Here is a 15,199-nt window from a genome sequence, read left to right as displayed (position 1 = left end):
CTTGTCTTAAAGTCTAGTTTAGAGAAACAAACTTGCTTCCACAACATTGGAGGTGCTATAATCTATCCCAGAAAGACTTTAGGCTTTTCTAATATCCTTTGATGATTGGCATATTTATCAGGGAAATAACGTGAAGAAGTGAAGAAGAAAACTTGAAAAAAAAGAGGATGTTCTAAGTAAGTATTTCATCAATGTATATGTATAATCTTAGTCTGCAAATTCTGATGAGTGATATTTCTCACTGTCACTTCTGCAGTTTCAGCTGAATCAGGCTCTAAATATTATTTTTCAAAAATATTTCAAGAATTATCAATTAATTTCGCTGTACATAATGCTATGTAATGTTGTAGTTGATATCAGGTTTCCTGTTTTACCATTTTAAGAAGCACCATTGTTATATAACTGACCTTAAAACAAAAAAACCTTCCAAAAACACACAATGCTTTCCATATTTTAGGATTTAAAGTTCATATTCCACAGGTCATATTTTCCTTGAATTTAAAAATACTTTAACAAACCAAAACAACTGAAGAAGTTAGTTTTCTTCTTGCTGTGATAAAAATGAGGTCAGAAAAAAATCTGCCCCTAAAGATAACTGCTTCAGAATCTGAGACATAACATGGAATCTCAGAGAGAAACTGAGGGTAAGGAAAGCTGCTTTTGTTCCTTTTGGACCTTAATTTCAGCTTTTAATACCAGGAACCTATAGAGCTGGACACTTTATGAATTCAGTTGGCTGAGGCAAAAAACCCTTGCTGTTCCCAGATACAGAAATTGTCTCAATGGAAATTCTCTATGGACCAGATATGTTTTATTTCTTACAGAAACAGTGCATCCATGAAAGATATTTCAGTATTTTTATCACATTGGGAAAAATTTTCTTAACCCAGTGGTTAATGTGATGTTAAAACAAGGAAATAAAAAGTAATTTTGTTGGTTCATGTCCTAGCTAGGTTCCAGTTTGATTTCAAATTTTCTGTTAATAATTCAAATGTGAATGCTTTTTAACTTATCAAATGGTGATGATACAAACTAACAGAATTTATATTTTTATAAAGCACTGCCTTTCACTGGTGCGTCCAACAGATCTTTTCTTTATCTTTAATTCTGGAAAAACTGTGCAGGAGGTGGACAACCTGTTTGTGATTCTCTCAGCAATTCTGCATCTCGGAGACATTCGCTTCACAGCCCTGACAGATGCTGAGACAGCGTTCGTGTCAGACCTGCAGCTCCTGGAGCAAGGTCAGTAGGACACGACCTCGGAGCGCCGCCTGCTTGGTCCCACTGCAGGGGAGTTGCGCTCTTCCACCGACAGATGGAAACACAATTCCAGGGAGACAAAAAGAAAAAGACTTCTGAAAATTAATAAGTTACTGTGAGAAGACAGTATCCAATTGACTTGGGCATTTTAGAAATTACAGATTTTTATGGGATGAAATAAAATGCCTGTATTGCAAATTAGCTAATTAAATGTCATATTTAATGCTATCATTTGCCAAAAGAAATTGTACAGTGCACTTTGTGCAGTCTTGTTTTGAAATGCTTTTGCACTGCTTGTCAACAGCTGAACAATTTGCCTTGAATTGAATTCCTTACATTCAAAATCTAGGTCTGAAAAGGGACTCTTGTTTCTGTGCTTTGAAGTTTGCCCTCTTGGTCGCTAACAAATCTCCAAGTGGCTTATGGATACAGAATGTCAATGAGTAGCATACCTTCACTCTAATCCAACAGAAAGTCTGCCAAACCCTGGGGAAAGTCCTGAGTAGTCTTTGAAGGGGAAAGAAAGCTGTAATGTAATATACAGATACATTAATACTTCACAAAATACTGACAGCAGTCCTATTTTATGTGTTTGTTAATTTTGATTACTCCTGTGACAGCACCCTTTTCTGTAATGTTTGAATTCTTTCACTATTCAAAAAGAAATCTACAGAAGAAAATCTGTTGTAAAAAATGAAATATGCACTATCACATAAATCAGTCTTTCTTTACATTTTCTTTTCCTTTCAGTGGCAGGGATGCTGCAGGTTTCACCAGATGAGCTTGCTTCAGCCTTAACAACTGATGTTCAGTATTTTAAAGGTAATCTTCCCCAAGCTTACATTCTCATAGATCAGACCTGGTGGCATTTTGAGCCTTCTGATTTAAAAAATTTAAAAGCTGTCACTTATTTCTTGTATGGTCCTGTAAATATTCCCTCTGAGGAATACGTAGGCTTATCTGCCATGCACTAAATCAGACTGGGCCACAAAAGTAGAAATGCCTTTGTAATATGGAACGAAGCAGTTTCACACTGTGATGCTGATGGGCTCCTAACTTGAGTAATGTTACAGAAGTGTGTCAAGATAACAGATTAGATATTATTAAAGAATATTAGTAAGAACTGTAATCAATAGGAGCGTCTTAAGAAAAAAAAAATCTGAAAAAAATATTTTCAGTAAAATATTAGTTCTGTGTAGTACCCCTACACATTTCTTTTGAACAAAGTATAAAGGCATGTATTTCCAAACTTAAAATCTTTTGAGTGTTGACAGTCTTCTCATCTTGCACTGGAGGCTGCAGAAAAAAGCTAACACCATGTAAATGTTTGGCAAAGGAGAAGTAACTGTAGCTAAATTTACTGTAACTAAAATTACTTAAGGCAAAGTTTACAGCACACTTTCATCTCCATTTTCTGCTCTTTCTCTTAGGAGACACAATTGTTCGGAGGCACACTATAGAGATTGCAGATTTTTACCGGGATCTCTTGGCAAAATCTCTGTATGGTCGTTTATTTAGCTTTTTAATCAACACAATCAACTGCTACCTTCAAAATCAAGATGAGAGTGGCAGGTAGGAGTGGCACTGGAAACTATTAGGTGTTCCATTACCTGTTCAAATTCAGAACCCTGAAAGAAATATCATTCCTTTAAATGGTGGAATTTAATGTACACTGATAAAGTTTTAAAGAGCTTTATAATAGCATGACAGTGATGCTTGGATCTTTAAAGCATTGGCTATTCCTTCTAACTGTTTCTACTGTAATGTATTTATTTGTTTGTTTAAATAGGGGGCCATGGTACTTCAGATAATCTAGATTGGTAATCTAGATTAGTGGTTAAAATTAAAAGCCTTTTAGGACTTGACAGTACAGAATGACCTAAGCCTTTCAACATTGAAAATGCTGCTTGGTGATTTTTTAATGCAGAACATACTTGTTCTTTCTTCCCAAAACAGTGACCTTAGCACAGGCTATTAAAACCAGAATTTTATTCAAAGGCCTGCAAATGAAAGTTTAAATTTAACTGATTTAAATGTTCTAAAAATGTTCTCTAGGTTGGCATCTTCTAAATTTGATGCTGTTGCTATCCAGCATGGCTTCTTGGAAAAATGAATGCTAATTAATGTGCATCAGTGGAGCAGTCAAGAAACAAATTAAAGGAACAAAAACCCTGAAATCTCAGTGGAATCAAATCAACAAACTAAGACAGTAGACCTAATTAGATGATCATATGCATGTGACTTAATCAAAGTTCAACAGCTCAAATGCTCAGCTGAGTTTTCTTATGAACATAAAATACAAGCCGCCTGGAATTATTGGTAAATGGGAATCCACTAATGGCAGATGTGGAACTTTCATAAGTATGTTTTCTTTTTATCATATCTTTATGGCTGCACAGGACAAGGTACCCTCTTTTAGAGTTTGAAGACTTCAAAGTCTTATTTTTATTTCTATTAATAGACAAATTAGTGACAAATCTCTTCTCTTCTATGGGTGTAGCTAGGAGAAAAAGGTACCATGCCTGAGTAACTCAGCTTTCTGCACCTAAAATCTGTCTGTCATTATATATACACCACCAGAAGTGTCTCACTTCCTGCTGAAGGCAAACAGAAGTAACATGGAATGATTTTTCTTGTCTGTTTGTGACACTAAGCTATGGCAATTTTCCAGTTCATGGCCTAATTTGACATACTCTCTATATAACAAGGAAGGGCAGTAACATGAGGCCACAATACTTCCTCATTCATTCCTGGGATTTATGGAACAGAGGCTTAGCTCAGTTCATGTCTGTGGCAGACAACAATCCAGCTCAGGCATTTCTAATTGCAGTGAGTTTTTTTTTTTGTAGTGATTGTTGAGAAATAAATTTAGAAGTGATATATTAAAAAATATTAAAATTATTTGAAATAATTTTTCATTGTCTAATTTTACAATTTGGTATCTTACATTCTTTCAGAATAGGGTGTTGTGTACTTTTGTTGTTAATATAAACCTATATTTTTAGATATCATAGCATCTTCAAATAATGAAAGTAAAAATTGTTTGTATATTGTCTACCTTGTAGTCTCCTTTTAGTGCAATCACTAGGTAGAAGAGGTGACCTCTAACTTGTGAAAATATTTCTCAATGAAACTACTGAGGTAACTTGAAGACTGTGTGAGGTTGTTAGTCCCAGCTAAAACAGAACAGCTGTTGGATGTATCAGAAATTAGGAATTTGTAATAGTCTTTCTGGCCACATATTAGACATATGCTTGAAAAGGGACAATTCTTCATTTAGGCTGGTTATAGAAAGCCAACCAGCTCAGGATTATTGGGCAGTACTGACAAGACATACGAAGTTCTATCAGGCCAAAACCGGCTTTGTTCCCTTTGCAAACTTGAAGCTAAGTAGATTATTTTGACTGGAAATAAGGTTGATCATCCTTTACTGATATTTCAGCCTCAGTTGAAGTAGCCCACATACAGCTTTTTTTTTTTTTTTTTGGTCCAGCCTAATCATATGGTTTAAGATGGAGGAGTAAATCAAGGCATAGAATAGTTCTAGGTGCAAGTTGGATTACTGCAATGAATTGCAATGAATTTGTGATTAGTGAGTCGGATTTACTTCACATACATCTGAGCAGCTATCAGTTAGCAGCATTATATCTCCAGTTTGGTGCAGTTTTAATAAACTTCTGCTGAAAGATCCACCAAAAACATTTACTCATGTGACTACATTTTTCTGATACATCACAGGCTACATTTTATTCCCCAATTGAAACTGACAGAATTGCTACTTATCAGATGGGATGAAGCCTTCATCAGAAACCTGGAATAAAGTTTCCAACTCAGTTCTCCTGTTCTGTTGTGAGGCAGTTTAGCTGTACTTCCATCACACCAGTGAGAATTTATGAAGCAATAAAATTAGATGTCTTGGCTTAGTAACTCTAAAAGAAGCATTTTTTATTGGTATTTTTTAAGGAAGCTGGTTATCCATGTTTAACTTTTATGGTGGAAATACTTGATTTTGGTCTTTAACGCTGATTTATATTTACTAAGAAAAAACTTGTGTGACAGGTTTTAGGCAAAATAAAAGAATGATTATCACTAGATCTAAGCAAAGGGGAGATAATTCTGTGAAAAGATTCAAAGACCAAGCTCTAGAGGTATGAAGTACAGAAAATAAAAAATGTTGCCAGAAAACAACAAATTAATTACTTTGAAATACTATGTAATAGGTATAAAGCAAGAATTTTAATGACGGTGTTAAGTAGGATAATGCATCTTTAGAAATGTTGTTCTCTTCCATAAAAACTTATAATTTTGTCTAGTTTTAACTAAATTATAATCCTACATGCTAATTTAGACTGGTTGCAAGATCTGAAATTTGTTTACTGTATTTAAAAAAAAAAATCTACTATGGAGAAATTATTTTGCCATAATTGGCCCCTAGAGTGTGATTAGAAGAAAGCAAATAACATTTCTCACAGGTGCTTATAATTCTTTTATTAATTATTGATATTTATCTTCACTCATCTATATAATGATTTCCAATTCTACTGATGTTATCATTATCAAATAGTCTGGGTGAATTTCTTCCTAAAACTCCTAACTCTTCAAAGTTTACTCAGATAAGTATGCTGATTTTCAGTTTTGTAGATTCATGGTTGCCTTAATGTGGCATTTCAATGTAATTGATTGCACGTTGGCAAAGTTGGATCTGGTGATCCAAATGAGTAATGAAATGACTTAAGGTAATGTTTTAACAATTCCTGACTCAATCTGCAAGAGGGCTTTTTCTTTATGGAGATTTAAGAATGTCTGTGAATTCTTGTGAAATATTGTTTTTCTCATGGAAAACAAGCTAATTGGGTATATATCCCTGAGAAAATCTTGACACTGTGTTCCTTGCCTGCTAGTAAGTTTAAGGCATGGGATTTTTTATCAGTTAGCTATAAAAGATTTTCTCTATTTGTAGATAAAACCTGATAATATTTTGTCGATAAAGTCTGGCTGATCAGCAGGTTCCAGAGGGCCTGGGTCTAGCTGGAGACCTCTCACTTGCAGTCACCCTCGAGTCCATTACTGGGCCCAGCATGGTTTAACTTATTCATACATGACCTGGATGATGGGATAGATGTCTCCTCATCAGGTTCACTGAGGGCACAAAGCTGTAAGGAATGGCTAATACCCCAGGGCGCTGTGCAGCCCTTCAGAAGGACCTCGACAGGCTGGAGGGATGGGCAGGGAAGAACTGCCTGGAATTCAGCAAAGTCAGGGTCCTGCACCTGGGGAAGAGCAACCCTCTGTGCCAGGAGAGGGGGGGCTGACCTGCTGGAAAGCAGCTCTGTGGGGAAAGACCCAGATGTCCTGGTGGACAACAAGCTGTCCATGAGCCAGCAGCGTGTCCTTGTGGCCAGATGGGCTGATGGTGTCCTGGAAGAGGACTGCATTAGGAAGAGAAGTGCCAGCAGGTCCAGGGAAGTGATCCTGCCCCTCTGCTCAGCCCTGTGAGGCCACATCAGGAGTGCTGTGCCCAACTCCTCAGAAGAAGAGAGACATGGAGCTCCTGGAACAGGTCCAGTGCAGGGCTACAGAGATTATTCAGAGACTGGAGCATCTCTCTTATGAGGAAAGGCTGAGAGAGTTGGGCCTGTTCAGTCTTGGGAAGAGACAACGGAGAAGGGAACCTCATCTCAGGCTCTGTAATCCAAAGGGAGGGTGTCAGAGGCTGGAGCCAGGCTCTGCTCAGTGGTGCTGAGCAGTATTGCAATAGACAGTGGGCAGAACCTAATGCACAGGAAGTTCCACCTGACCATGGGGAACAACTTTTTTACTGTGTGGGTGACCATGCACTGCAACAGGCTGCCCAGAGAGGCTGTGGAATCTCCTCCCCTGGAGATATTCAAAAGCCATCTGAATGCAGTTCTGTGCCATGTGCTCTGGGATGAGCCTGCTTGAGCAGCAAGGTTGGACCAGATGGCCCACTGTGGTCACTTCCAACCTGACCCATTCTGACATTCTTATGTGGCAGCATTACAGATAAAGAAAGCTGGCATCCAGTCACGCTTTCTGTCTGTACCACCAGGTCAACCATAGATTTCTGTGGTACACAGAACACACAGATTATTTCTACAGAGGTAGTTTCTGAAAGCTATTGTATTCTGTCTACTCATACCCATCAAAATTCAAGTAGTGCCAAAGAGCAGCAGTAGGAACACTTATCTGGACAAAGGAAGGACCTCACGTCTCATTTACAAAATTCTTGGTATACTATCTGGTTTATAGAACATGATGCTCTGGAATAGAAATCTTCCTAACTTCAAAAAAAAAATCAGAAAATAAAGCCCAAAACATTTCTTTAGCTATCACTAAACTCAGTAGAAGGGTGCTGGGACTGGAGAAAGGAGAGAAAGGAACTTCCTGTTCAGAACCTGAACCAACAGCATAATGAGAATTGTTTCTATATGTGGAGGTAGAGAAGTCTTTAAAGCAGACAAACTACAAAACATCTCATATAATTTGGTGCATAATATAATAATTTGAAATCTTCTTAATTCTGGATAGTTTCCAGTGTTTCATTTAACTAGGTAATGCCATTTTTTAAAGCATTAAATTTCATTTGAAAGAGCTGAGGAAGAGTATGTGCTACTAATGAAGGAGCTATAGATTTTGAGTCCACTGGCAAATATATTTCTTCTTTCCTGCCATAACTGTCAAGCCACTCAAAAAAATTTCTGTCAGATATGTAGCCAGTGTTTTCTTCTGTTGTGCCCAGCCACCATCTCTATATGCCCCACTCACACCTGGGTAAGTTAATATTAAAATAAAAATTCCAGTTGTTGAGCAAGATACCTCAGAGGCATGGCAATGACACCAAATCTCAGCAAAAATTTCAGGCTTTTGAAAAATCTCTCTTAAACATTTCAGAAACTAATTTTGTCTGATAATTGTTTGAGATGAAGAACAACATATCCAACTGGAAGTATTCAGCCTATTCCCTTCAAGAACTGTGTTGGTGACAACAGGTATAATCTGTTCCCCTGGGAAAACTGAGGGCTTTTTAATTAGGATTCTGAAGGACCTCATTTGAAGGCTAGGCTATATACTTCCTCTAATCAGAGAAATATTTCCTCATTAGTCAGTATCACTTCCAGTATATCCAGATCAGACATAACCCTTGTTCATTACTGGCAGCAGTTGGAGGAAGAGCAAGAACTGTTGTATCTTGGGCAGATGAAAAGGTGCATTAGACCACCCTCCCCCAGCAGATTCATCTCACTGCTCTACGCTGGCAGATGGCCAAAGGTAACAAAAGGAGTAGACCCTATGGATTTTGGAGCTAAGAACCATTTGCAATGAAATAAAAGTGAACAAATAACATTCTGTAGGTTTGTCTGAAGCACTGGGTCAGATGTACTGTAAAGGGAGTTTTGTTCAGGAATGGCAAATGGTTTGAGAGCATCTCTTGAAGAATGGCAAGATGTCTGCCAAGGTGGCAGATTATCAGTCAGGATGTCTTCTGTATGTGTCTTGTTTTTAGAAGCTGCCAGGAATTTTTGTCTAGTTTCTTTATAATATAGTTGCTAAATGTACAAGATTAAAAAGGTATTTCTAGTCTATAAGGATATCTTTATGGAGATGTTCTGAGGAGAAAAGCAAAGCTGAAGACATTGTAAAATACTGTGAGCTGAAATGCTGTTTTGTGTACCAGAAGATCAAAATGACCGATAGTGAACATCCAGGCTTTTTTTAAAGTATTTACACCTGTGTGCTGATATAAGAGATAAAAAAATTCTTCAAACATCAGTAAATTCTTTTTTTTCTACTTTATATTCTGGGAAATATTTTCAAACTTGAAATCAAAGTCTCAATCCCCATTAAAACCACAGTTCTTTTAGTTATGCATAGTAGTATTAAATATCTGAAATACAACGAAGAAATATGTCAGTGATGATTAGTAACCATAAAATAAGAAAATCTTTCAGAACAAAAAGTGCCTTTTTCTAATATTTGTTCTCTTAGACCCTGGTGACATGTCCTTTCATTTGTTAACATGCAATCATTCATGCATTTTTTTGCCTTGGGAATCTCTGCTATGATTATTTAAGGAAAGTAATTTTGCTGGAATTAATATGATTGACAGCTAGCCAGTAGAAAGACAGACCCTCCTTCTGGAAAGAAAAGTGATATGAAAAAGAGGAAGACAAGAAGAAAGATTAAAAGAACAAAGTAATTTGCAACCACATATAAAGCAATGCTTTTGATTTGGATGTTGTATTTAGTTTTTGTTATTTGTCAGTTGTTATTTAGTTTTCAAAATCTGAGCAATAATTTATTACAGAAGATTACTATCATGATTGAAGAGATTTTTGCACATAAAAAGCACATTGTGATAGTAAAATGTCACTGTTGTAGAGGATACAGAGCCTGGTGCTGTTGTACTTGCCCTGTAGGCAAGATATTAATTATGTAAAACCTCCAGCTCTTTTAATGTGGTGAGTGCATCTCCTAATAATGCTAGACCAAAATTATCAAGAGGAGTTCATAAAAACACTGAGACTACATGTTTTTCTGTCAACAAATGCAACTCCAGTACATTTGCAAGCCAGTACATTTGTCACAAATATCAGAGTTTTGATAAGGAATGCACTAAGGCTTTTACCCAGAGTTTTGGAAGCTAGGATCAGGTTCCCACTTTGCCTGACTTTTAATAATTCATTAAGTCAGTTTGTATTGGTCTTTTCCTAATGCAAATGTTTATATATTCCTTGAGGGAAAGCAAGGGAGACTAATTTGACAAAATAACAGTCATATACTCAACAGGGATGTAAACAATTCAGTCTCAAGTTATTAATTGAATCAGTCAGAGAAGTGATAAGCTGTTTTGTCTGTATTAAGTAGTTCTCAAAAATTGTGAAATATAATGCAATACTTCAGCTGTTGTACAATGCTACACAGCAGTTTGTCTTTTGCCTTCCTACAAGGAAGGCTACATACAAACGGGAAAAATAAAAAGAAAATAAAAAGAAAGAGGGTAAAAACCTATACAGTATTCTGCAATTTTAAGCTTCTCTATTTTTCCCCAAAACAAATTTAAATAACATAAAAATTCTGGTTTTTCAATATTCATTCTCTGAAGTAGTTTGTTTGAAAAAAAAAAATTCATTCTATAAATGGACAGATTTTGTTGAAAACTTGTTCTGACAAGGATTTTTTCCTCTCCCATCTCTAATAAGGAGCAGTTGTGAATGAGGCTTACATTTTAAAACCCAATTTAAATTGCATTCATTGCTAGAGATGGATGTGGTGCTACAGCTTTATGCTTTTTCTTGTAGAAATTCCCTTGGAGGCTAATCGACCTCCCGATAACCTCCCCTGCCCAACAAAGCCGTTCTGGACTAGATTTATTATGTAACAATCCACGTCTGACATTTATGCACACAGCTAGTCCTGTGACAATCAGTAGTGCATTGAACTGGTGTGGCTTTGGAATGAAGACAAACTTCTTGGGCATGATTTCTGATAAAGGCTCTGCTTGCCCCTGAGGATTGACTTTCCCAGCTTGTTTTGTAATATGCATTTTTTTCAAATGGTTTTACTTTATTTGCTATACAGGAGTTTATTTTGAGGGCTGGATCGTGGTCTAATGGCATGGTAGGGGGTTACAGTGACTGCAATGGAAACAAATTCATGTCCTTCCACAGTGGTTCACCTTTTTCTCCTTTACATCTATAGTATGATATACACAGAGGTTTAGACATAGAGGAAACTTGAAATATAGAGAAAAAAAAATAAGGATCTCAGAACAAGCAGTCTGCCATATTTTTGTTGCAAAGTAGGTGACAGAATATCCCAACAAATTAATATTGCTCACTGAGGTGAATTCAGTTTCCTCTCCAGACCAGGCTTACAATGACTCAGTCCCAAGTACAGAGTAGTAATACCTCTGTCCTTTCCCCATTTCTTCTGTCCAAATCCTAGGTGACTGCTCTACCCTCATCCTTCCACCTGGCCTCAATAAAATCCCTTCCCTGAATGCATGCAGTGACACACAACAAATTAGATGCAATGTCAGCAACTACTCTTTATTTATACAGAGAAGGAACATCTGCCTTCTTCAGACCTGACCCCTGACTTTCTTTCCCCTGGGACATGTAACCTCTTGGGCAGCCTGAGCCCAGAAATTCTACTTGATGCTGACACAGAGAGCACTTGTGCTTAACAGGTTTCCCTTGAAGTACATTCTACAGAAGCAGTCCTGGCTGCCAAAGAAATATGAACAGGAAAGGATAACTAAGTGTAACCAGGCATTTTTGAAACTTCCCTGAAATGGTTGTCCTTGAGGTCAAAAAATGAGTACCTATATCCTTAGAAACCAGACTTTAGGAAGTTAAGATTTTTTTCCTACTCTTACAAATTTTGTTTTTAGCATAGCTGCTAAAGCAATCTTGAACCCTGCTTTTTTATTACTGTTCAGTAAAATAGGTTGTGAGTAGAATTTTGATTCGATTCTGTACATGGTCTGCTTGTGTATTTCACCCATGTTTTTGAAATACAGACTGCTTTTGTCCTAGAACAGAAATACTTCTGTCAGAAACAACAGATATTTTATTCACTTGCTTGAATTCTTATTATCTGTAATATCTTTTTTTTCCCCAGTGACCAGGTGTTTGAAATTGGAGTATTAGATATTTTTGGATTTGAAGAATTTCAAAAGAATACTTTTGAACAGGCAAGTGTGGATGCTTTGCTGAATTTAATGTACCTGTTGTTATTTCTCTAATTAACTAGTTTTGATGGGAAGACAAATATACATGAAGGTAAAAATTTTTTCCTAAAATATTTTTTCCATTATACCTATATGTGTATGCTTTATATCCAGGGTTTTGTACAGTTATTGACAATTTAAAAATAATATAGTAAATGTCTATTATGATTTTGAAAAAGGGTAGTATTAGCTCTGAAAGGCAATCTGAGGGAAATAGTGTTGTTTGTTTTCATTCTTGTGGTATTTATACTTCAGCTAGATCAGTGAGTAGAAAGACAATATACTGCATTGGAAGAATAATCAAAAGGTCTTCAGATGCCTTCGAGAAAAAATAAAATAAAAATGCTGCATTATGCTAAGTGCCATTACTGGCAGATTCACCTCTGTGTGACTTGACAACATGTGACTTTTCAAAAAATTGAATTGCATCCTTGGAAAAGAAATTTAAATTTATGTCACTTAATGCTTTAAAATCCTTTAAAATATCAAATTTTCTTTAAATTGCCTACCTTCAACATTAATCTCTGAACCCCAGAGCTCTTGTGAATTACGTATTTCAGAAAGCATTAGTGACTACACAAGACACTCAGAGAGGTGTTTAAGTTGTTGTTCAGTTGTTCATTCATTCTGTGATGCAGATGAAGAAAATCAAGGCACAGAACAAAAAATCAAAGCAGAGAGAAGAACTGAGAAGGCATCAGCAGCAACAAAGGACTTGTTATTGTTTGAAATTGGGATTTGCCCCTTTGTCCCAGTCAGTCCATTCTTTTCTGGCTCAGCTTCCTCCTTGTGGTGAAACAGAAGTCATAAGCCACATCAGTTCAGCTTGTATAACATGTTTTTATTGCTACCCAATTTCCAAATGTTTGAAAGCACATGACAGGTTTACCTGTACATCAGAGGAGCATGTAAGAAGGCAATAAAATAAATTCTAGTTTCCATCTCACAAAATTCTTTCTGCTGTTGCAGTTCTACCTTGCTTGAACATTTGCTGGATTAAGGATTCTTCCTGTGTACCAATATTCCTAGTCATTTACTCATTGTGAATGCCACCTTCAGGGGGAAATATAAAGTGAAAAATTAAAAACATTTTAACAGATTGACCATATGAAATTTAAAAAGTCCATAAGCCTCCTGATTAATAAGTATGAAGTATTCTATGCAATTTAAATGCTTCTCAAAAGAGAGAGATTCATCTTGGGACTTACTGTTTATTTTCCTTTTGACTCTGTTTTGCATTGTTTTTTGTCTTGAAACTCATAAAAGATCTGCAATTGACATCATGAAATACCATTAATTAAATTTTCTGGTTTTAAGTAATTTTCTGCTTAATAACTGCAAAGGATACTTGAAGAGAAAATACAAGATCTAAGAAAAATTAGTAAAAAGGAATTAATTTTATTATTTCTGTGTGGTAAACGTGATAATTTCAAAGTCATATTTGCATTTCTATTTTATTTTTTCTAAATAAATATATTTCAAGAGACACTTGTTGTCCCTCCACCTGTACTGAATTCATTTTGTTGAATAATATGAAGTAATAATCTGAGTCATCTCAGAATCTATTTAACTGCATTCCTGAAAAGACAAAGCAGGAGTGAGAGTTTTTTATTTGAGCTCTATAATGCAATTAACGTGTCTGATTCCTGAAGTGGTGGGTTCTACTATCAGTGGAGAGAAGCAGTTTGTATCTCCATGTGATACATACCAATCATGCAGACTTATGCCAAACAGCCTGAACTTCACAGCTAGAGCTCTCTAGCCATCTAGTCTAGCTCAGACTTCTGCCTGGGCTTGTTAACCTTAACAATAAACAGTCTTGTTAGCCCAGATAGGGTCCTCATGCAAAACATGCCCAGTGTCAAGGCCTGTGATTGCAGAATGTTCTCATTAAATGTTACAACCAGACAGTAGTGGAGCCATAAAAATTATTTTTTAATCACATTTAAATTAGCATATTTAAAAATGTCATTAGAACAGTAATTTGAGGGAAACTTAATTTTTTTTTCCAAATTAGTGTATGATAGGGCATTCTTTCTGATATCTGTTTTCCTTATTTCTTGGAAAAAAATTATGTCTGTTTTCAATAAAAATTAAAACCTCCTGATTGCCCAAAACTGGGGACATTCAAAGCAGCTGTGTGAATCTTTCTGGAGCTTTTTATCAGGCTGGTAGATAGACAGTTTAATGTCATAATTAAGAGAGTAATAAGATAGTTAATCACATGTCAGTTTTAATAAACTGTGTTTGAAGATGGTTCAGGCAAACAGAGATGGATAAACTAGGTAGAATTTGTTTACTCCAGTGTATGTTTTGAAATGACAAGGCATTAGAGTATTGAAATATCAAAGTCAAATGAAGTATTGGTCTAGGAACAACTCATGAGCAATGCAGAGGAAGACAGGTGTCAAAGGACTAGAAAAGTAAGATAAATTATGCCTACACCAAGATCTAATAAATTCTGCAGGCAAAATGATGTGGCTGACAGCTTGTAGAGAGAAAACTTTTATAGGCCATTGTAAACAAGAAGGCATTAGAAGTTAAAAAATATTATATAATTGTTTCCCTTTTACTGGGTGAGTATTGGTAAGCCTTTATTGTATAGAACATGTGTGATATGTTATAAGAGCAAAAATCGGACATGTAATTCTTAAATAAAAGTAAATAAGTGTGTGGAATAAGCAATAGTGAGGGGAGTTTTGATTTTTGGTATGAAATTTAAAAGCTGAAAGGCAGGGAACACTGTTTTTAGAAGGCACAATCTCGAGGAATCATTGCTCAGTAAAGACTGAAATCTTCTGAATTACCAGGACTCAGTGAGTTACTGCTTTTACTGCTCATCAGCTGAGCTATGGTAAATGACTACAGTACACTTTTAGCTCACCCTAATAACAATTTACAATCACTTCCTAGCAGTGATCATTAGCTTGGGAACAGCATTTTCCTGGAGCAACTGCATACCTGCTGTGCCAGAAGAGCTTTGTATACAACCACAGTGGAACCTGGTCAGAAGTGAGCACAATGTCTCCTTCCAATTCTGTAAAGAAATGGCCTTCGTTTTGTGGTCATTTCAGGAAATATGAGAGCTCTAGCAAAAATACTAATGGCAGTTTCCAGTGTTAATTCAATGTTTTCTCAGGCTTCCTATTTGAGAGGGACTGTATTTGTTTCCAGATTATTCTGCAC

General features: G+C 36.2%; 1 protein-coding gene across 1 annotated transcript in view; it reads left to right on the top strand.

The window, feature by feature from the left end:
- Positions 1–15,199, top strand: part of MYO16 (myosin XVI) — a 253,364-nt gene that overhangs the window by 140,018 nt on the left and 98,147 nt on the right. The window contains exons 17-20 of the mRNA XM_009085476.4: positions 1,125–1,242; positions 2,011–2,082; positions 2,691–2,832; positions 11,905–11,977. Coding sequence (XP_009083724.3) covers positions 1,125–1,242; positions 2,011–2,082; positions 2,691–2,832; positions 11,905–11,977 — 405 coding nt within the window. The remainder of the gene's footprint in view (positions 1–1,124; positions 1,243–2,010; positions 2,083–2,690; positions 2,833–11,904; positions 11,978–15,199) is intronic.

This window comes from Serinus canaria, chromosome 1 (genome assembly GCF_022539315.1).
Source record: "Serinus canaria isolate serCan28SL12 chromosome 1, serCan2020, whole genome shotgun sequence".
NCBI classification, from domain to species: domain Eukaryota; kingdom Metazoa; phylum Chordata; class Aves; order Passeriformes; family Fringillidae; genus Serinus; species Serinus canaria.
This window is presented reverse-complemented; position numbering and strand designations above follow the sequence as displayed.